The sequence below is a fragment of the Stegostoma tigrinum genome, chromosome 20, assembly GCF_030684315.1.
Source record: "Stegostoma tigrinum isolate sSteTig4 chromosome 20, sSteTig4.hap1, whole genome shotgun sequence".
NCBI classification, from domain to species: Eukaryota; Metazoa; Chordata; class Chondrichthyes; order Orectolobiformes; family Stegostomatidae; genus Stegostoma; species Stegostoma tigrinum.
In genome coordinates, this window is record NC_081373.1 from 27,599,148 (window position 1) to 27,622,758 (window position 23,611).

The following is a 23,611-nucleotide window of genomic DNA, read 5'->3' on the forward strand; positions in this document are numbered from 1 at the left end:
TTCCAAGTCCCTTTGTGCTTCACATTTTTGCAGCCTTTCCCCTTCAGAAAATAACATGCTTCTCTCCTTCCTACCAAAATGCATCACCTCACACTTTCCCACTTTTCACTTGCCACTTCTTTGCCCTCTCTACTAGCCTGTCCAAGTCTTTCTACAGCCATGCTGCTTCCTCAACATTACCTGCCCTCCAACTATCTTTATGTCATCTGTAAATTTAGCAATAATACCCTCAGTTCCTTTGTTCACATCATTGATGGATAACATGAACATTTGTGGTCGAATACTGACCTTGGAAGCGATTGGTTGCCAGCCACCATTCTGAAAAAGACCACTTTATTCCTACTGTCTCTTCCAGTCAGCCAATTCTCTATCCATGCCAGTGTCTTGCTCCTAACACCATGGGCTCTTGTCTTATTTAGCAGCCTCCTGCCACCATCTTATCAAAGGTACTCCTGGAAATCCAAATAGATCAGATTCACAGGCATTCCTTTGTCTAACTGTGTGTACCTCCTCAAAGAAATCTAACAGATTTGTCATTCATGACCTCCTCTTGAGAAGCAATGCTGATTCAGCCATATTTTACCATGCACTTCAAAGTACTCTGCAGACTCATCCTTAATAATGGACCGGAAAATCTTACCACCAACCCGAGGTGAGGCTAACTAGCTTATCCCTATCTTCTGCCTCCCTCTCTTTTTAAATAGTGGTATTACATTAGCCATTTTTTAGTCCTCTGGGAACCTCCCTGACTCTGTGATTCCTGAAATATCACCACCAATGCCTCTACAATCTCCTTAGCTATCTCCATCAGAACTTGGGGTGTGGTTCATTTTTCAGCTTCCCCAGCACATTCTTAGTAATGGCTACTACACTCAGCTCATATTCTTTTGTATTACTAACTAGCTTGCTCTCATATTTCATCTTCTCCCCCACCCATTTCTTTTTTAATTATCCTCTGTTAGATTTTAATGGCTTCCCAGTCCTCTAGCTTCCCATCTATCTTCACCACATTCTATGTTTTTCCTACGCTGTCTCCAACTTCGTTTGTCAGCCATGGTTGCCTCATCCTCCCCTTAATATATTTCTTTTTCCCTGGGACGAATTTCTGCAAGCTGCTTCTAAAAATCATCTCATAGACATTCTATGAATTCCTTTTTCTTGAGATCTGCTACCAACCTGATTTCTCCAGTCCATCTGCACATTGAAGTTCATTATTGTTGTAATAGTGCTTTTCTTACATGCTTTTTCTACCTCCTGACTTATTTTCCTCCTCACGTCCTGACTACTGAAAGGAGTCATTTTCCTTTGCAGTTCCTCAATATCAATTTTGTACCTCATTAACAAGGCAACCCTGCCCCCTCTGCCCATCTTTTCAATAGGACGTATTGTGATCCCCACAACATGATACCTGCCAATTTCAAACTACAATATACGCTCATTTACTTTTTTACATATCCTGCATGCATTTAAGTACAATACCCTCAGTCCTGTATTGACTGTCCTCTTCTCATCATTGTCCCCTCATCTGCTGTGCCTGGAGTTAGATTCCTGATCCTTTCCATACTCTGTCCTATTACTTGTTCCAGAAACTTTAATAACCTCTGCTGAGCCCTTCGCCCTTTTAAGTTTTTCCATAATTTTCCATGTAACTGTAGCCCACTTCCCCCACCACTTAATTTAAAGCCCAATCTAAAACTCAAACCATAAAATTCACCAGAACCCTGCTCCCAGCATGATTCAAGTGGAGCCCGTACTATCGGAACACTTCCTTCCTACCCCAGTACTCGTGCCATTTGAACCGCTTTTGCCATACTCATCTCTGAGCCACATGTTTACCACATTAATCTTGTTGACCCTATGATAATTTGCCCATGGCTCAGGCTCCGGTGTGTATTACCTTTTTTGTTCTGGTTTCTAATTGAGCTCCAAGCTGCTCATATTCCCTCAGCAGTATCTTTTTTCTCTTTCTACCTATATTGTTCGTGCCTACATGGACCATGACAACTGGATCTTTCTCCTTCCACTCCAGGTTCCTCTGCAGTCTGGATGAGATATCCTGAACCTGGACACCAGGTCCACTAGCTTATACACTCATGCAGTTACAACACAGCACCTAGCCTGCCATTTCTATTTTAATCACTTAGTTCTTGACTTTTAAAGAATCATATAGCCCCCTATTTATCTTCAACCTGAAAGTAACTCATAGTAGTTCTAAATCCATGTGGCCCCTTAACCTATGATATGCAGAACCGTTGACTAACCTGAGGGTGCTTGTGGTACAATGGTAGTTTGGACCAAGAGGCTTCAGTCAAGTCCCACTTGATTTACAGCTGTGTCACAGCATCTCCCAACAGCTTAATTAGAAAATGTCTATTATATCCATTCCCAATTAGTGGGAAACCATCCTGAAAAAGCTCACAAGTTTGTCAAACAAGATTTTCCATTTGCAAATCCATGCCGATTATGTCCAATCAGATACTTTTTATCCAAGAATGCATTTATTGGTCCATTGGGATAGATTCTTGAAACTGTCAAACTTATAGGTTTGTAGTTTGCTCTTTCGTCTCATTTCCTTCTTAGAGAGGAGACATTTGCATGCTTCTAACCTGTATACATCATTTCAGAATTTTTGGAATAGGATGAGACATTCAGCAACTATCTCTACAGCCATTTCCTTCAACTTTCTGGGATGTGGACTATCAGGTTCCAAGGACCTAACTTGCAGCCCATGAATGTCTTCAGTTTATCTTTGTTTAAAAATACGAATTTCCTAACTGCTTATGTTCCTAATTGTTTGGATCTGTAATTGTTGGAGATTACTTGCACCTTCTTCAAATAAACACAAGGTAATTACTTAGCTTGTCTGCCATTTCTGTTTCCCATTTTAGTTCACTTGACTCTATCTGTAATGGAACCACATTCATCTTATCCAAATGTTTCATAGAATCTCTAGTGTGGAAACAGGCCCTTCGGCCCAACAAGTCCACACTAACCCTTGCAGAACCCCACCCAGACCAATCTCCCTATAACCCACCTAAATTACACATCCCTGAACACTGTGGGCAATTTAGCATGGCCAATCCACCTAACTGTACACCTTTGGACTGTGGGAGGAAACCCACGCAGACGTAGGGAGAATGTGCAAACTCCACATATACAGTTGGCTGAGGGTGGAATTGAATGCGGGTCCCTGGCGCTGTGAGGCAGCAGTGCTAACCACTGAGCCAATTGCTTTTACACTATGTAGGAATTTTTAGGATTCATTTTTATAATTTTTGCTGGACTATTCATTTTTATCCTTCCTTTTCTGACCAGTTTCCTTGATCCTCCTTTGCTCTGTTCTAAAAACTTATTGGCCTTTGCTTTTAATCTTATGAATCTTTAACTTCCTTTGTCAGTCACACTTGCCTTTTTTCAGCTTGTGTGTTTTGGAGGAATACGTTATTAACATGTCACAGTTCTTTGCCCTTTTTTATGTAGTCGTGCTCTTTACTGTATTTTCCCAATTCATCTCAGCCAATCATGTTGCATGCTTTCATAATATCCCTTGTTTAAATTTAACACTTGCTCCAGAATGAACTATTTCACTGTCACATATAAAATTCTATCATACTGTGGTCACTCATTCATACAAGGTTACTTTACAGGAAACTAGTTAGCCCTTAATTACATAATGAAAATCTAAAATAATAAGCTCAACATGCTGCTTTCCAGAAATCTGTCCTCTGTAACTTTAGAGCTCAGTTAGTTTACCCAGACCATATTAAGTCACTCATAATAACTCCAAGCAATGTCCCCTGCCCCTTTTTTAGTTCCACCCAGAATCCAGACATAGTTGTCCTGATCAGAGCGTCTCTATTACTTATGTACTGATACTATCTTGTATGATCAGCAGTACTTTATCTCTTCTTTCTTTCCTGTCCTTCCCAAAATGGGAAAGAACTGTTTAGATTCCAGTGTCATGCAAGGATCACAGAAGAATTCTGCAACTCTTAAAACGGACTGTTTCCATTTTAGTTAACATTTACACATCAAAACAACCTCCTGAGAAGGCATGATAATAAGCTTATGTCTTAGCTACAGAAAAGACAATCTGAAATATTCAGTCAAAGGGATCTCTTTTTGGGCATGGTGTTCTCCTCGATGTAGTACATTACCTGAATCACAAAATCCCGCCAGAACCTCAATGTTAAACCGCTTTACTTGACTAGTGTTCTTCAATTCCACATCCCCTCAAACTTCATCTGTTCAGTTTGCTTGCACTTCACTGTGTGTATATATATTGTGGAATTCCAGACAGGCTTTATTATCTTAATGTTTATTCTTTTATTAAGTGAGTTTACAGTAGAAATAACTCCTAACTACACCAAATTAGGAAGAAAATGTTTAAAATTCCAAAACTGTTATACCAACCTCAGGAGTGAAGAGACAGGAATTTATTCACACCCCCTAGATTTGGTCATAGCCTTATGTTATAAATTTAGTGATTAATTATTCATTCTTAACAATAAATGAATTTACGTCTCCAGCCAAATGCCAATACAAAATTGATAACATTTAATTCTGTTCCTGCATCAGTACATAACCTCCAAGAGGAAAATTTTCTTTTAAAAGAAACAGGAACCAACAATCAGAAAATTAAACAATTTATTTAAAAAAATGCAAGACTACATACAAGCAACAAGTAGCTGGGATTGTTAATTTAGAAAAATAAACTAAAAATTACACAAATAAACATGGTAATGTTTATTACATTGCTGTACAAACTTTCTTAGCTAAATATACAAGATAATTCGCACTTTGAAGATTGCATCTTCTATTTCTTGTAGAGACTTTCGATAAGGCACCTGCAAACAAATTGTTGAACAGTAATCAAAGAGGGAACATTTTAGGACAGAATAACAGTAAAAGTTGTTGATTTCAAATTGGAGCATGAAAATTGTGACGTGGTGAGTGAAACACTGCAGAATATCTGTCCTTTTTTTTGCTTATTTACATTAAACAAGACAAATGTAAAAAGGAAATGTGCTACAAATTGAAGATTTTAAATGGAGTCCAGTATACAGGTACAGGGGATTTTTGCTATCCAGTTAGGTAAAGGACATAGAAAAAGATAGGGGAATACTGAATTTTGGATTCAGAAATTTACTTAAAGTTAACTGGTTAAAAATTTCAATTTCTGTTCATCTTTATTTTAAAAATAAAGAATGCATGCATCTTTAAATTCTGTCGTGATAAAAATTCCTATACCTGTGGCCTACAACTCGTGTAGTTAGTGCCATTGGTGATCCATTAGTTAATTTAACTTTAGCTAGCTCAGATTCATAGTTGTTTTATCAGCTGATGTCACTGGCAGTACATACATTGATGTACTACTGCAGAAATTCACACCTCAATAATAAAACAAATAATTTTAGCATGAGCTATGAGGTGTTTTGGAATTGTGTTGTTGCATGACTTGTTTGATAAAATCCGGGATACATGAGTGTAATCCTGTGCAATTTTCAGTGCGCAAATTGCAAAAATGTTAATTGTATGGCACACTGTCAAAGAAAGGCTAAACTTCAGTCCAGAACAAACACTGACTTGTCCATGTACCTTTCTTTAAAACAGAGGTGACAAACATTAGTAGTCTGAATTGTCCACTTGATAAAAATGAACATTTTAAAATGTACGCACGTTGAGCATATCAAAGAATTTAATCAGTCTCCTTGCTTGGATGGCGGTATCATGGCATCTGCAATTTCAAATGTGTCAATTATTTCCTGCAAAATTTAAAAGATGTATTTTACTATTGGTAACACGTACATAATTCAAGTGTTAGTCAAAATAAATTAGGAGATCTAAATTATGAAAATGAAAAGCTTAACTACATATATCAGAAAATCTGGTTTATAAACCCAGAGTCGACTATAATGATAAATATGATAAAGAACCCTGCTTTCATATCACTACAATTTGCCTGACACAAGTTACTTTCCTTCTACATCCAAGCATGGTGGTTCAATGGTTAGTACTGCTGCATAATAGCAGGGAGCCAGGTTCAATTCCAGCCCCAGGTGATTGTTTGTGTGGAGTTTGCACATTCTCGCTGGTTCTGAGTGGTTTGCTGCCAGTTTCCTCCCACAGTTCAAAGATTTGCAGGGTAGGTGGACTGGCCATGCTAAATTGCCCATACCATCCAGAAATGTGCAGGCTAGGTGGATTTGCCATGGGAAATGTAGGCTTACAGGGGCTGAGTGGGATGCTCTTCAGGAGGATTGGTGTGAACTCAATGGGCTGAATCGTCTGCTTCCACACTGTAGGGATTCTATGATGCAAAATATCAGGGCACTCACAGTATTTTAAAGATTCAAAGTGTCTGTCAGCAGTCAATTCGAATAGGTAGCCACGTTAACTTGTGACATTCAGACATCATCTGACAGAAGTGTTTCTTAATTCATTCTTTGGATGTGAGCATTGCTGGCTTGGCCAGCATTTATTGCCTACTGAATAGCTCGTAGGACCATTGCAGAGGGCAGTTAAGAGTCAACCACGTTGCTGAGAGTCTGGAAGCACAGGAAGGCCAGATCAGGTAAGTCAGTGTCCTCAATAAAAAAGGACAACAATGAACCAAACAGGTTTTTTAACAGTTAACAATGACGACATTTTTTAATTGCAATTTTTTTTTATGTTGAATTCAAATTTCCAACATTTGCTTTGGTGCAATTCAAACACACATCCCCAGAACATCAACCTGGGGCTGTGGATTACCATTCCAGTGACATGACCACTGCATCACCATCTCCCCTTAACGTGGTGTATGAAATACTTAAAAATCCTGAACAAAATGTTTCAATTCCGAGATTATTCTAAGTAAAGCCTTTGTCAACTTAAATTTGATTTAAAAACTTCAAAAAGACTTAATACAGTTACTTTTCTGGTCGTCAAGTTACTGTACCTACTTTCCACTCCTGCTGACTCAAAGAAATAACTGTCTGTTGCCTTTGTTGTTGTGGCCTTTCATTATCAACAGCTTCATTTACTGGCTCTGAAAATAAATATCACAAAAATACAAATTTCCTTTGGTAATATATGGATATCTATGATATATTTTTGTATATGTCATATCCATTATATCAGCTAATAGGCACCATAATGACGATATCTTGAAATCAATTTAAGTTAATTGAATTATTGACTCGATGCTAACAACGCCATTAGATCTCAGACTGCTGGCCAACATTACAAAACAACTCACATTTCATTGTGAATGGCCTACCTCAACCCAAAGCCAAGAGAACAGCTTTTCTGAGAAACCAGAAAATTATACAGTTATAAACGATTTGTGTTGAGACACATGTTGATGCCACCCAGAACAACTTAACACTCAATCAACAATCTTAAATGATGGACAATGATAGGCTACAGTTCACAGAATAGTATGTAAACCAAGATCACAAGTTCAAAACCAGTGACCAGAGGACATTTTCTTGTGCAAAGCACATAAATAGAAGCCACAAACACAAGTTAGTCACTAAGAAATCCAAGAGAAAATTCAGAAGAAACTTTTTTTTAAAACCCAAAAACTGATGAGAACATTAAACTCACTCCTACAAAGGTGTCGTTGAAAATGAATAGATTTTGAATGGAAAGTTAGGCAAACATATCAGTGTGAAAGGAACAAATGGTTAGGACGATAGATTTATAGAAGGAGAGAATGGAAGCAGCTCAAATATGTGCATAATACTGGCATGAACTGGGCCAAAAGGCCTATCTTTGTGCCATGCCTTATGTCCTATGTAAGCAACATCTCAGTTTTCTAATTCTAATTCTTGATTTCAAATTCTTCCCGTGACTTTGTGCCTTTCCATCTCCAAGTCCCTCCAGCTCTGGAAACCTCCATGACACCTATGCTGCTCCAATTATAAACTCTTACATATTCCACTTTTAATCTTCCTTCCATTAGTGGCTGTGCTTTCAGTTGGCAAGGCCCTAATATGTAAAACTATCTGCCATATTCCTTTGAGAAACACTTAGGTGATTCATCAAATCACAAAAGGAAGCTACAACTGCAGCCCTGTTCAAGCAGAAGATTGTATGCATACAGACAGAAGAACAGGACGTGTGTTTGCTCGCCTAGCTGGAAGGTTCGTTTTTAGACGTTTCATCACCATTCTAGGTAACGTCATCAGTGAGCCTCCAGTGAAGCGCTGGTGTTATGTCCCACTTTCTATTTATATGAAAAGAATAAATAGAAAGCGGGACATAACACCAGCGCTTCACCGGAGGCTCACTGATGACGTTACCTAGAATGGTGATGAAACGTCTGAAAACGAACCTTCCAGCTCGGCGAGCAAACTCACATCCAGAACCTCAACCTGAGCTACAAATCTTCTCAAAACAGAAGAACAGTTTTAGAAAAATGAATTATCCACAATCTTAACAATCGAACATCAATTTTGCAGATTTGTTTGTACATGATGGTGAAGATGGATAAACTGCAACTGTTCTCTAGAATGTAGACAACATATAATCATTATGAAAATATGTACATTAAATTGGTCCATTACATTTACAAAAACGGACTTACATGTTTACTTATTTTTCAGTTCATCTTTACAAATTAAGTTTCCCATATACCATTTAGAGGCAGACTGAGTGCTGGTAATGCCTTTCAAATATAAAAAAAAGGGAGAGACTTGCATTTGCAGAGTGCATTTCGCATTCCCTGGGATATCCAAAACACTCTCAGCAATCAAATAATATACAGCAGGTACCACAAACAAAAATGGGATACACAACCAAATGTGTTTTAACAACTCTGGATACATACTGACCAGAAAACTGGGAGAACGCCCGTGCTCATCTTCAAATAATGCAATGGGATTTAGTTTGTCTTTTCAAAAGACAAGTTATTCTACACAATAGATGTATACGTTAGTACTAATTAAGGATGCAGTCATATACTGTGCCCAGCTATAAACGAAGTCTACAGATAAATCTCTAGACTAACTCACCAATGATTGGTAGTTTATCTTGGTCAAGTCCAATGGCAGCAAATCCATCCTGAAAAGATATTATACCATCGTTTTAGATAACAGCCAGGAACATAGGAGCTGGGGCTAGATCTAATAGTCAATAAGGCTCTTTGAAATGGAGAATTTCACACTACAAAGCACCATGTCAATAGGTCTTCTGACTAGAAGCAATTAGTGCACAGAAAGTGCCTTGAACCACTTAACTTTTAGAAAAAAGAAATCTTACATTCCAATGATTCCATCATGCTTACTAAACATTCAAATACTATGGGAAAACCGATAAAAAGGTACAAGTAAGCACATTATTGATGCATCTACAAAATACTGCCCAAGCTCGAATTAATACTTAATAGTCTCAGAACAAAAAAGTTAAATATCAATACAGTATTAGGTACTCAAGGGAAGTTTCTCTATCAATTTATTTGTACAAAATGGACCACTGAAGTACAGCGTAGGAAATAATCCTTTATTTTTAGAGAAAATCTCCTAACCTGTACTATAATACCTGGTCTCAGTTAAGCCAGCAGCAGTGATGCTATGAGCAAATTTTAGCACAGCTGGCTGAGAAGATGGACACTGTTCAGAAGCCTTGTTACAGTTTTCAACAAAGACAGCTATAGCCCAACTGTGACATCCTATGATGGATAGCCACAAGGATAACCAATATTCATGAGACAACATCAGAGCAAGAGACAGAACAGAAAATAAGATCTTGCTCTTGCAAGGTAGATTTTCTCCTCTTACACAATGCTTTTATGTACTGATTGTGTAAAGGGAATTTTGGTGAAAATAGCTGTCCTTCAAGTCAAATTGTTTTATGCAACACTTACCCTCACAATGAAGGACACGTGGAATATGTTCTCCACAGTCCGTGCATAAGAATGTGGATCAATTACAAAGTCAAAGAAATTGATCGGCGTCTCAGCTGTAAAAATAATTCATTCAAAAAGTTATAATCTTCACAAGAGTCACATTCTCTCTTCAGTTCCTAATCTTATGAACCTTTTTAAAATATACTTTATGGTTGAGCAAATATCAGATTGCAGTGGAAATCAGCTAATAAAAGCCACAAAAAAGGTGTCTCAATTGTCGTTATAAAATTACACTTACTACCCGATGGCATTGCTCAAAAGCAAAATGAACAAGTTATAATTTACAAACAGGAAGTCAGAAAAAGTGATGGTGAGAAAGGTGAATGAATTATATACGACTAGATAAAAGTTGTTATTGTAATGTGTCAAGGTATGTTAACAGTGGTGGAATGCAATATAGCAATGTTGTGGCAGTCACGTGTGCTGTCCTTGCATGAAAGTGGAGATGAGTCATATTAGACTGCTGAAAATAGGTGAGAAAAATGTTGAAGAAGGGATAAATACATCTGCAGCAATTGGTTCCCACCATAATCTTCTGGAAGAAAAAAAAAGTGATTGTTAAATTTGCACACTTTGAACAATTTAAACAATTCAGTGATTCATGGTTATTCTGCAGGTGGAATGGGGCTGTGTGCAAGATCAGTGGAATTGGCTGCTGGTTGCCAGGTGAGATCAAAAGTCATTCCTGTTAAGCCAGTCAAAAATCAACCACCACTATGTTCAACATGAACACTACCTTCTCCAGACCAATTAAGGATTGGCAATAAGTGCTGGCCTAACCAGCAATGCCCATATCCCATGAATGAATAAATAGAATCAAATGTGAAACACAAGATTATGAGGCCAAGAATGAGACAATCAAAATATATCTGCATATATGACTGATTGAGAATGACTAAGAATGAATGAAAAAACATGTATGACATAATGGAATCAATTGGAGAAAGTTCTATATACAAGTCAAATTTTAAGTACTATGCATAGTTGATTCCTTTCAGTATAGTGTTAAGTGCATTTACTACTACAAATTACACAAAAATATAGTTCCACTTTTCATTATTCAATTTTAAGTGGTCTTAAATAGTAGTGGCAAAGATTGTTTTAAAATGGTGTCAAGAGTTTTAACTGTAAAGAATAGCAACAGAATTCCAGAATTAGCATACTGCATGTACTGTACTCACGATCAGATTTGAAGTACTCCTGCAACAATCCCAAGATCCTTTCAACTTCTTTTTCAGTGGCTTCTTGATGAGATTCATCCATTTTCTTCAGCTTTTAAAAGTAAGTGATTACACACGTTTGTTCAAAAATATCAATTCATTTCTTACATTTAAAAATCTAGCTAATTTTGTTTGCATAATTTCAACTCCAAACTAACAACTTGAGCTTGCTGCTTTCATTTTCCTTCATTTCAAGTTATTTAAAACGCCAGTGTGTGCACCTGTTTTCAGTGGCAGGCATGGCAGTTCTCAGGCACCCAGTGGCAGAGGTCACTGATTGAAGTTGCCAACTTCATCAAAACTACAGACTGTTTTGAAATCAGACTGCCTAGCATATTTCACTATGATTTCCAGCAGAAAAAGAAGAGAATGATTAAAAAAAATACTAGATTAATGTTTATGCCAAAGTCATGAAGTAAATCATAGGATCATAGAATTCCTGCAGTCCACAAGACATCATTTGACACGTCAAATCTACACTGACTTTCCAAACAACATCCCACACAGATACAGGCCACCCTAAATTTACCATGGCTAAAACACCTAACCTGCACATCTTTAGACTGTGGGAGAATACTAGAGCACCCAATGGAAATTCATGCAGATGCAGGGAGAACTCCATACAGACAGTCACCCAAGGCTGGAATCGAACCCAGATCCCTGGTACTTTGAGGTAGCAGCGAGAACCACTGAGCCACCAAGAATGAAAGAACTTTGCATTTACCAGTACCGTAATTTTGTCCAGTTTAGTGCTAAATTTAGTTGATCAGTTGACAAGAAACAAAATCTTATTACTTCTCAGGGAAGAAAAAGAATTTGCTGTTATAAAGAACTTAAGTGTCAAGGTGCCTTAAATCCTTGCACAACAAATAAATTACAATAGTTATTACAGTTCAAACAGTAACATAGGGAAATAAAACAGCTAATCTGCACACAAGACCATGAAAACAAGATAAACTGTTTAAGGGTATTGATTGTAGGATAAATGTTGATGAGGACATTTGGAAAAATTCCCTCCTCATTCTAATCTCAAGATTTTTAACAATCTGAAAGCAGACAAGGCCACTGTTGAGCATTTCACCTGAAAGGTAGCCCTAATACAATACGCTTTCATTACTGCATTAAGTGCAGGCTAGAATGTGCACAGATAACTTTGGAAGAGGGTCTGAAACCACAACATTCTGTCTCCAAAGCAACAGCACGACTACTAAGCCACACTGACAGCTTTCCTGAAGTACTGTTTGTAGGCCTTCTTTGTTAGTACTTGCATCTATAGCCAAGTGGCTAGCCATCCAGTCTAGGTTGCTGTCACTTTTTAACCACATTACAGATGGTAGTCTTCCATCGCTGAAAGAAAGGTATAATCCAGTTTTGCTTAAATTGTAGATATTCCAAGGATGAATCAAAGTACTGATATGTACAGGTTTGAATAATTTCCAGTTTGAGACAAACCAGTCCATTGTTTGTCTTGAAAACACACAGGCACCTTTCAGTTCATCATTACTCCAAATACTGCCATATAAAATTAAACCCTACTTTACAATTACACATGTGATAGTTATGTGAACAGGCAGTATTAGACTGGGGACTTATGTACAGTGGAAGTTGTAAAGGAAGGTGCTGTGAGTGACAATGTAGCTAAAAATAAAGTGGGCAAGTGGACGCATGGAAAGATAGGCAGCTTGGCTGTCATTTAAACTGAAAAGCCATTATAATAGGTCTGATTTAGTCCATCTGGTCAGCACTTATTTAGAAAGCAATTAAGAAAAATAGGAACCAAGAGTGGAAGGGTATAATAAAAAGCCTTAATCTTCCATATTATCTAAAAATATATTAGCGAATTAGAAAACAAGGCTAAACCAAACTTTTAAAACTGCAAATTAAATTAAAAGGCTGGGCACTGTTTGCACACCATTGATTTGACTTGCAAATAAATTAATTCCTTCTTCATTTAAATTGATGTTTTGGTATTGTTGTAATTAATGCTCAGTTACAAACTCTGTTTGATTACTTTTGGTTTTGCACTGTTCTAGTAAAACCACGGGATCAAAAAGAGATAATAAAATGTGAGGCTGGATGAACACTCTGATGAAGGGTCTGGGCCCGAAACGTCAGCTTTTGTGCTCCTGAGATGCTGCTTGGCCTGCTGTGTTCATCCAGCCTCACATTTTATTATCTTGGAATCTCCAGCATCTGCAGTTCCCATTATCTCGGATCAAAAAGAGAGTTTGGTTACTACTTTACAAGACAGATTGATGTTTTACAGCTCTGAATAGATTTATAAGATCCAGATTCTTAATTAAAAGGGTTCAATAACAACGTAAGTACGAAATATTTAGATCCTGGAAGCCTTCTGTGAGCTATAGATTGTGAGGAATAAAGCTAAAAGGCAAAGGAGAATAGATCAATTAAGCAATGGAAGTTTTTGCATTAAAAAAAATGGAGATAGAATTATCTTTTGTCTGTTCCGCTGTTGAAGTGTTTTGGATCACACGTTTGTCTGGAACCTCCCTCCCACTACATCAAGACAGCAATCCAAAGTCACCACACTCTGCAAGACCACCAGCTTCAGGGGGCAAAGAAAGAAAACTTGAAATATTGCAAGTTGGAATGTGAGAATTTATATTCCACTGATAACGTTATTGATGAGTCACAGCAGCAACAGTGAAGCGAAGTGAGGTGACATATGACATCTTGTCCCATGTGCCCAAAGATCTGCAGGTCAAGAATCAGCCCATTAAGGCACTTTAAGACTCATGCAAGAAACTTTTGACCCCAAATAGAGATCATTTTCAAATCAAGGAACTGCTACAAACAACAACAGAATTATGGAAGAGACAAAATAAACTGCAGATGCTGGAATCCAAAGGTAGACAAACAGGAGGCTGGAAGAACACAGCAAGCAGGCAGCATCTGGAGGAAAGGAGCAGTCAACGTTTCGGGTGTTACCCTTCTTCATATCAGTTGAAGTAGTGAAGTAGAACAGCATGGCTATTAAGCTGTATTTTTCAAATAAAATCTAACATACTGAACACTTGGGAAGGCAGGGATTGATCAGGGATATTCATCACAGATTTGTTAAGAGAGAGATTCTGTCTAACAAATTTGACTTTTTTTTGAAAAGGTGACTAAATAAATTGCAGAGGGTAATGCAGTTGATATGGTTCACACAGATGTCAATAAGGACATTGACATGGAAGCCTGGTCCAAAAGGCAAGAGCCCAAGGCATCCAAGGCAAGTTGGCAAAGTGAATCCAAAATCGGCTTGCAAACAGGAGGCAAAGGTTGATAGTGAAGAGCTGTTTTGTGATTGAAGCCTGCGTTCAGTAGTGTACCACAGAGTTTGTTGGTGGGACCCTTGCTGTTTGTTGCGCACATTAACAACATGGATGTGAATGTAGAAAGGCAGAGAGGAGAATGTAGGAGGCAGGGGGCAGCTCCAATTTTCAGAGGCATAGACAGAATAGATTGTGAGAATCTTTTCCCATGGCAAAGAGGAGGCATAAGTTTAAAGTGAGGAGTAAGTGGCTTAGAGAAGATCTGTAGAAAAATATTTTCACCCACAGGGTGGTAGAAACATCAATGTGCTGCCTGAGAGTATGATGGAGAAGGTACTAATGCAACATTTAAGCAACGTCTCAATGAGCAATTAAAATGCCAGGGCACTGTAGATTATGGAGATAAATGTAGTGCAAGCAAGTGGGATTCAAGTTGTTTGGTGTTTGTTGGTCAGCATAGACATAGTGAGCCAAAAGGCCTTTTTCTACGCTGTGTGATTCCATAGTATGTGGACAATGCAGACAAGGCCACATTTCTTATCCATCCCTCATTGCTCATTACAGAAGACTGGCTAACTAATAGGTGATGAAGAGTTGGGATGAGATGGGCATTTTCAGGACGGTAACTTGTAACTACTGATACACCACAGGGATCAGGCAGGTGAATGTAATAAAGCCGAGTTTGTGGATGAAGACAAGTAGGTGGAAAGAGGATAGGTGATGATATGGAGAGTCTGCAGAAAGATATAGACAAGTTAAATGAGTGGGTGAGAACTAGGCAGATGGAATATACTGTGAGGAAATGTAAGGTTTTGCATATTGCCAAGAAGAATAGAGGAGAGGAGTATTATTTGAATGAAGACAGACTACAGAAAGCTACAGAATAGAATCGGAGAGAGTCCTTGTTCATGAATCACAAAAAGCTACCATCCAAGTTCAGCAGGTAATAGGGAAGAGAAATGGAATGTTGCCCTTTATTTCAAAGGATGTGAAGTTTAAAATTATGGAGATTATATACAAGGCATGAGTCAAACCGTAGCTGGAATACAGTGAAAGTTTTGGGCCTCTTATCGAAAGAAAACCTATGCAAGCTTTGGAGGCAATCCAGAGAAGGTTCACTAGGCTCAAACAGGGTCAGGTCAGTTTTATGAAGATGGATTGAGGTAGCTGGGCCTATTACCCATCCAAATTTAGGAAAAAAAATGAGAGGCACTCTTAGTGAAACATACAAGAATTTCAGGGGACTTGACAGAGTAGATGCAGAAAGACTGTTTCCCCTTTTGGGAGAATCCAGGATGACAGCGCATAATCTCAGACTAACGGATTGCACGGGTAAGACAGAGATGAGCAGGAATTTCTCTTTTCAGAAGGATGTGAATCTGTGGAATTCTTTATCTGCTTTTGCCATTAAGTTATACTTTCAAGACTGAGACAGACAGATTTTTAATCAGAAAGGGAATCAAGGGTTATGGGTAAAGGCAGGAAAGTGAGGTTGAGCATTATTATCAGTCACAATCTCATTGAATGTTGGAGCAGACTCAACGAACTAAATGACCTACTCCTGCTCATACATCTTAGCCTCTTATAGAAAAGGACCTAGCTATGCCACTTCAGAGAACATTTCAGAATGAATCCTCGACAAGACATTGGTCACACACAGGCCAGGACAGTGGGCACGACCGATACGGTTCTCTAAAAAGGATATTAGCGAACAATTGGCTTTGTTTTACTTAACAGAGTTAAGCTTCCAGAATTAGTGATTGTTTCTAACCTTTGTTGCTAAACACAGGGTACTAAACAGGGCAGGAGAAGCAATGCCCAAGTGGTACAATTGCTGAACTATTAATGCAGAGGCCCAAGTTCTGGGGATTTGGGTTCAAATCCTGCCATGGCAGATGGTTAAATGTGAATTCAATAAAAACAGGAAGTACGACATCGAATCCATTGGTGGAAAAACCCGTCTGGCTCACCAAAGTCCTTTTGAGAACGAAACTACTATTCTTTCCCAGTCTGGCCTACATGACTCCAAACCCAGAAGAATGGGTTTGTCTCTTAAATGCTCTCTGGGCAATTAGTAATGGGCAAAAAACTCCCCTGAATCAAAAACAAAAGAACTTCAATTGAACTCTATTAATATTTTAAAATCAAGACATTTGGATTGTTTGGTCTAACACTATCCTAATCTAGGTGGTTTGTGCACAGAATTTGTGGTTCCAGATCACAGTAAAGAAAACAAGAAATAATATTTCAGGAGGAAATGATGGCCTAATGGTATTATCACTAGACTATTAATCCAAAGGCCTAGTAATGTCTGGGGACCCGGGTTTGAATCCTGCCACACCAGATGGCAGGTGGAATTTGAATTCAATAAATATCTGGAATTAGAAGTCTAGTGGTGACCATGAAACCACTCTTGATTATCGAAAAATCCCATCTAGCTCACTAATGTCCTTTAGGGAAGGAAACTGACATCCTTACTTGGGTGTGACCTGCAAATGACCCCAGACCCATAACAATGTGATTGACTCTTAAGCTGCCCTCTGGGCCAATAGGGATGGGTGATAATGCTGGTCTTGCCAGTTATGACCACATTCCATGAATTAAAAAGAAAAAAAGGGGCAGTTTAGACATGCTGACTAAATTTTTTTGCCCTTGTCCAAAAATTACTGTGTTATCACAAAAAAGCCAGACAGAGAACTTGACACTTGTGTGATTGCTGTACACAATGTCGTTTGTATTTGTGTTGGTCCACATGTAATCCAAGAGGTTTTGCTGAGGTTAAAAGACAAACCGGACTCAGGCGTGGAAACACTGAAATGCAGATCTATAACAGAGCATTGAAACAAAAAAAATCAACAAACCTGTGTTGGCATTATTCTATGTTCTTCCTTTGTTGGGGCCCTCTTCTGTCTCTCAATTCTCTGTCGGGGAACTGGAGGTTCACTCTTGAAAGACCCTAGCCTAGATCAGAGGACAGGAATATTTAAGATAAACTTGCATTTACACAGTACTCAACATTACCTTAACCTGCTACCTCAATATAATAAGTTATGACCACCAATAAAATTGAAGCCAGTGAAGCCTCTCTGAAATATAGTCAGTTTTGTTCAGTATTTGGACTGCAGCACCACAGAGTTGGCACTGTTATGAGTAACAGGAGAAAAACGTGCTCAACTTACATAAAATGAAAGGCCGGAGCTCTTTTAAAATATTTCTCAGCTTCTTTTCCAAGTTTGGTCCAGGCATCTTTTGGAAGCCACCCTGCAGATTCACCATCATCATCACTCCCTTCAGTTTCTAGTCGGTTCAAGCCCATGAATGTTAACTGCGCACAAGTAATTTACATCCAACAGTATTAGAATTAGCATTTAAATATTGTGAAGTGAAAAACAAACTATTTCATTGTGGCTATTAACTGTTAAAATAATTTGTGATATTGTGATTTATACATTAATTCTCATTCCAACTTTAATAAACAAATTTGTAGTATACATAACAGATTTTAGATTTTGTTTTCCAGCTGTGTATTCCTCCTCCTAATCTAGCAATACATGCCATATCAAATAAGGTGATAATATCAATTTAAACATCAGGTCACAATAATCTTATTGATTAAGCATAAGACCAACAAAGACTCCTCCTATTTCTCTCAGAAACAAAGGTTATTACCATATGATTTTAATCTTTGTGAAACAATAAGCAAAGTGAACAAATCTTAATAAACACCAGAAATTATTAGAAATTTGATTTAAAGTAAATCTAATACTGTATGGCTGTAAAAGTAATTACCAAACCACACAAATGCCAAACCTATTGGATAGGATCATTACTGATTCCAATGAGAATAATTATGCAAGCTAAATGATCTGATACAAAATGAAAGAAAGCAGAGTTTAAACATGATTTCAGCTTGACGTTTGGGATGAATTTGAAAGCTCTTCAATTTATTTTTCCAATACTTTTGCGTGCAATGAAAACTTACTAGTTCCTCTGCAAAGACTGATGGGTCAAAAACCATCATGTCTGTGTGTAACTGATTAGCTTTCTCTTGACCAAGGTTTGTTGCAAGCACCAAAAACTGTGCATCCAATGCTGCCTCGCGTGTCTGTCGGACTGAAAAATACATAACAAAGCATAATTTAAAATTTTCAAGTAGGGTGCAGTGTTCAAAGTCACACGAGGTTCCTGTACAATATAATCAGCTGGATATTTACACCCCCATAGGTTCATGGTGATGAACAAATATGAAGAGACTGAGGAAATTAGGGCTAGAAGAGAAAACGTACACCACTGACCATTGTCTTTTTGATCACCTTAACCAAGCTGAAGGCCAGATAACTTTCAATTATAGTCTATGTTTTTAGATACGGCCTGAAGAGGAAACTGATTGGTGCTGTATTAGCCTGTTTACTTGGCTTCAGACATAAAAACTGTGTGTTTTTGGATTTCACCGCATTGTAACCTCTCATTTGCACTCACTTAGATAGTATTAATAGAGCACTCACCATTGGAAAACAGCTTGTTTGCTTCTTCAAGTGCTTCTGTTAGTTTATTACTGTTCGGTCTGATCATGTCCTCTCGATTTTCTGAAACATCGGGGTGAATGCAAATTAGGGAACCACATATCAAAAATTCTGTGGATTATCTGACTGCAACTCCAGAGAAGACTATGAAGATACAGAGATGATGTCATTACAGCATACAAACATAGAAACAAAAATTTAAATAATTTAAGGCATTGGAAACAATTAACGCTTGTATTTGTCAAATTCGTCTCAATTCACGACATTCAGGATATGAGACATGAAAACAACAAATTAACAATGTGAAGCAAAAGATTCCACCAATTCATTAACAATTGCAGGATTTCTGCCAAACTTGTAGCTGTGGCTGATCATTGCCCCCTTGATGCAAGGGTAATAAGCATAAAGAGTAGATGCGAAGAAAATCTTCTCGAAATGAAGTCAAGCCAAGAATCCTGATTCACATAAAAACTAATGTTTTAGAAAAGAACAGAATGGAGATCTTGCAGCAAGTGCTTGAGAAACTATGTAACCACCTGAGGAACACTGATCACAGGCTCACTTCCACTATCATAAACTATGGTCCAAACAGGATCCGATTAGATTCATTTATAGACAGATCACAATTCTGTTATGTTTACTTTAGTGATAGAAGGGGATAGGTGTATACCACTGAGCAAGAGTTATAGCTGGGGGAAAGGCAATTACGATGAGATTAGGCAAGATTTATGGAGAATAGGATGGGGAAGGATACTGCTGGGGGTGGGCACATTAGAAGTGTGGAGCTTATTCAAGGAAAAGCTCCTGTGTGTCCTAGATAAGTATGTACCTGTCAGGCAGGGAGGAAGCTGTAGAGCGCAGGAGCCATGCTTTACGAAGGAGGTGGAATCTCTGGTTAAGACGAAGAAGGTGGCTTATGTTAGGATGAGATGTGAAGGCTCAGTTAGGGCACTTGAGGGCTACGAGGTAGCCAGGAAAGACCTAAAGAGAGAGCTCAGAAGAGCCAGGAGGAGACATGAGAAGTTGTTGGCGGATAGAATCAGGGTAAACCCTAAGGCTTTCTATAGGTATTTAAGGAATAAAAGAATGACGAAAATAAGATTAGGCCCAATCAAGGATAGTAGTGGTAAGTTGTGTGTGGAGTCAGATGAGATAGGGGAAGCGCTAAATGAATATTTTTCAACAGTATTCACTCTAGAAAACGACAATGTTGTCGAGGAGAATGCTGAGATACAGGCTACTAGACTAGGTGGGATTGAGGTTCACAAGGAAGAGGCATTAGAAATCCTACAGAGGGTGACGATAGGTAAGTCCCCTGGGCCAGATGGGATTTATCCTCGGATCCTCTGGGAAGCCAGGGAGGAGATTGCCGAGCCTTTGGCATTGATCTTTAACTCGTCATTGTCTACAGGAATAGTGCCAGACGACTGGAGGATAGCAAATGTGGTTCCCCTGTTCAAGAAGGGGAGTAAAGACAACCCTGGTAATTATAGACCAGTGAGCCTTACCTCAGTTGTTGGTAAAGTGTTGGAAAAGGTTATAAGGGATAGGATTTATAATAATCTAGAAAAGAATAAATTGATTAGGGATAGTCAGCACGGTTTTGTGAAGGGAAGGTCGTGCCTCACAAACTTTATTGAGTTCTTTGAGAAGGTGACCAAACAGGTAGATGAGAGTAAACCGGTTGATGTGGTGTATATGGATTTCAGCAAGGCGTTCGATAAGGTTCCCCACAGTAGGCTATTGTACAAAATGCGGAGGAATGGAATTTTGGGAGATACAGCAATTTGGATTGGAAATTGGCTTGCTAAAAGAAGACAGAGGGTGGTGGTTGATGGGAAATGTTCATCCTGGAGACCAGTTACTAGTGGTGTACTGCAAGGGTTGGTGTAGGGTCCACTGCCGTTTGTCATTTTATAAATGACCTGGATGAGGGCGTAGAAGGATGGGTTAGTAAATTTGCAGACGACACTAAGGTTGGTGGAGTTGTGGATAGTGACGAAGGATGCTGTAGGTTGCAGAGAGACATAGATAAGCTGCAGAGCTGGGCTGAGAGGTGGCAAATGGAGCTTAATGCAGACAAGTGTGAGGTGATGCACTTTGGTAGGAGTAACCAGAAGGCAAAGTACAGGGCTAATGGTAAGATTCTTAGTAGTGTAGATGAGCAGAGAGATCTCGGTGTCCATGTACACAGATCCTTGAAAGTTGCCACCCAGGTTGACAAGGCTGTTAAGAAGGCATACAGTGTTTTAGCTTTTATTAATAGAGGGATCGAGTTCCAGAACCAAGGGGTTATCATTAAGCTGTACAAAACTCTGGTGCGGCCACACTTGGAGTATTGTATACAGTTCTGGTCACCGCATTATAAGAAGGATGTGGAAGCTTTGGAAAGGGTGCAAAGGAGATTTACTAGGATGTTGCCTGGTATGGAGGGAAGATCTTACGAAATAAGTCTGAGGGACGTGAGGCTGTTTTCGTTGGAGAGAAGAAGGTTGAGGGGTGACTTAATAGAAACATATAAAATAATCAGAGGGTTAGATAGGGTGGATAGGGAGAGCCTTTTTCCTAGGATGGTGACGGAGAGCACGAGGGGGCATAGCTTTAAATTGAGGGGTGAAAGATATAGGACAGATGTCAGAGATGGTTTCTTCACTCAGAGTAGTGAGGCAACGAAACGCTTTGCCTGTAACGGTAGTAGATTCGCCAACTTTAGGTACATTTAAGTCGTCATTGGATAAGCATATGGACGTACATGGAATAGTGTAGTTTAGATGAGCTTGAGATCGGTATGACAGGTCAGCACAACGAGGGCCAAAGGGCCTGTACTGTACTGTAATGTTCTATGTAAACAGGACAATTCCAGATTCTACTAACATTAGATGAAGTCCTGGAAAGAAATTGTTCACACCACCTTTATTTCACACAAACCAAATTGGTACACACTAGAGATAATGGGAACTGCAGATGCCAGAGAATCCAAGATAACAAAGTGTGCAGCTGGATGAACACAGCAGGCCAAGCAGCATCTCAGGAGCACAAAAGCTGACGTTTTGGGCCTTGACCCTTCATCAGAGGGGGGGGATGGGGAGAGGGTTCTGAAATAAATAGGGAGAGAGGGGGAGGTGGACCGAAGATGGATAGAGAAGATAGGTAGAGAGGAGAGTATAGGTGGGGAGGTGATAGGTCAGTCTACGGAGGACGGACATTTCAAGGCGGTGGGATGAGGTTGGCAGGTGGGAGAAGGAGATAGGAGAGGGGAAGAACAGGTTAGGGAGGCAGGAACGAGCTGGGCTGGTTTTGTGATGCAGTGGGGGGAGGGGACGAGCTGGGCTGGACTTCACAAGCTTCAAAATCTCCCCCTCCCCCACTGCATCCCAAAACCAGCCTCCCTAACCTGTTCTTCCTCTCACCTACCAACCTCATTCCGCTTCCTTGGACTAACCTATCCCCTTTCCATCTATCTTCTCCTCTATCCATCTTCAGTCTGCCTCCCCCTCTCTCCCTATTTATTCCAGAACCCTCTCCCCATCCCCTTCTCTGATGAAGGGTCTAGGCCCAAAACGTCAGCTTTTGTGCTCCGGAGATGTTGCATGGCCTGCTGTGTTCATCCAGCTCCACACTAGGACAGCCGGTAAGCAACTGAACTGGTAAAGTGGAGCAATCTGACTGGCTTTCAGAATCACATTCTGCGACGACACGTTTTCTCATGAAAGCCACAAAGCAGCAACTTCGGATATTTTGAAATATCAACTTGTTCAGGCATTTTATTCCACACCTCTGGAGATGAGAACTAAACTTAAATCTCCCGCTCGAAAGTAGTCTTATTGTTCAAGTCTAACCGAGTGGAAGTTATTGATAAACCATATTTATAAAGGGCAAGCCTGCTCAAAAAAAAGGGAAAGCCTGTTCACAAATAATATAGACGCAGGTTACTCGGTATCAAACTGGCCCGTGGTATTGATACAAGACAAGAGATTCTATTGTTATTTAATTTTACGTTTCCTATTGGAGTTCACAAGGGGAGAACGGAAGACCCAGAGTGTCCTGATGAGAGCGAGAAGAGGTTACAATCTGAACTGGGTGTCCCCGTGCCTGCTCACTCACGCTGGACGCTGTTGATAAGTTCCCGGTACTGGTGCCTCAGCATCCTCCGGCGATTCGGGTCATCATCCCGGGCCCCATACGGGATGGCGCCATCGACCAGCTCCTCGTCCTCGGTCACGGTGCAGTCCGAGACGGCTGAGTTTCTCCTGCCGCGCTGCGGAGCTCCCGCTCCGGCCATGGTGCCGTTGGAGGTGCCCGCAGCGGAGCGCTGCGATCCCCCGGGGGGATAAGGGGATCGGCCTCGACCTTTGCCCTCCGACATTGTTTCTCCACCCCGCCAGTACAAAGCCAAACCAGCGCCTTTCCAGCACGTCACCTCCACATGCGCCGGAAGTCAAAGCCACCGACTCTTAATTTGTAGTTGAACATGTTTCCCAGGTTTGCGTCATCAGTGAAGGACGAAAGGTGTTATTGCTTCAGATTTTAATTTTTATTAAATAAAAGTTCTGTATAGGGCCTCCTTGACCTGTTCGTCTCCTCTCAGCCTATCTTGTCCTTGATCCACCTTCTATCCGCCTCCCCCTCTCTCCCTATTTATTTCAGAATCCCCCCTCCCCCCGGGTTTCTGAAGAAGGGTCCTGACCCGAAATGTCA

General features: G+C 39.6%; 1 protein-coding gene across 2 annotated transcripts; it reads right to left on the minus strand.

Annotated features, from left to right (window-relative positions):
* Positions 1 to 4,302: 4,302 nt before the first annotated feature.
* nsmce4a (NSE4 homolog A, SMC5-SMC6 complex component) lies at positions 4,303 to 23,333 on the minus strand. Of its 2 annotated transcripts, none has more exons than XM_059653063.1 (11): positions 23,018 to 23,333; positions 18,896 to 18,976; positions 18,373 to 18,503; positions 17,570 to 17,715; positions 17,252 to 17,351; positions 11,074 to 11,164; positions 9,851 to 9,945; positions 9,000 to 9,048; positions 6,945 to 7,030; positions 5,680 to 5,737; positions 4,303 to 4,847 (listed from the first exon to the last, which is right to left on the minus strand). In XM_059653063.1, exons 1-10 carry the CDS (start codon positions 23,277 to 23,279, stop codon positions 5,729 to 5,731), a joined length of 1,050 nt encoding a protein of 349 aa, XP_059509046.1. In that variant the 5' UTR covers positions 23,280 to 23,333; the 3' UTR covers positions 4,303 to 4,847; positions 5,680 to 5,728. The 2 variants fall into 2 exon arrangements, with proteins under 2 accessions (XP_059509046.1, XP_048407431.1); XM_048551474.1 differs by having other exon boundaries at positions 5,680 to 5,765.
* Positions 23,334 to 23,611: the final 278 nt, after the last annotated feature.

Coding starts and splice junctions, on each gene's coding strand:
- nsmce4a (XM_048551474.1), bottom strand. CDS start 23,279: ATGTCGGAGGGCAAAGGTCGAGGCCGATCCCCTTATCCCCCCGGGGGA. Junction 9,049..9,850: donor ACGTGTCCTTCATTGTGAGG/GTAAGTGTTGCA, acceptor ATATCTTTTCAG/GATGGATTTGCTGCCATTGG. Junction 5,766..6,944: donor TGAGTCAGCAGGAGTGGAAA/GTAGGTACAGTA, acceptor TAAATTTTGCAG/GAAATAATTGACACATTTGA.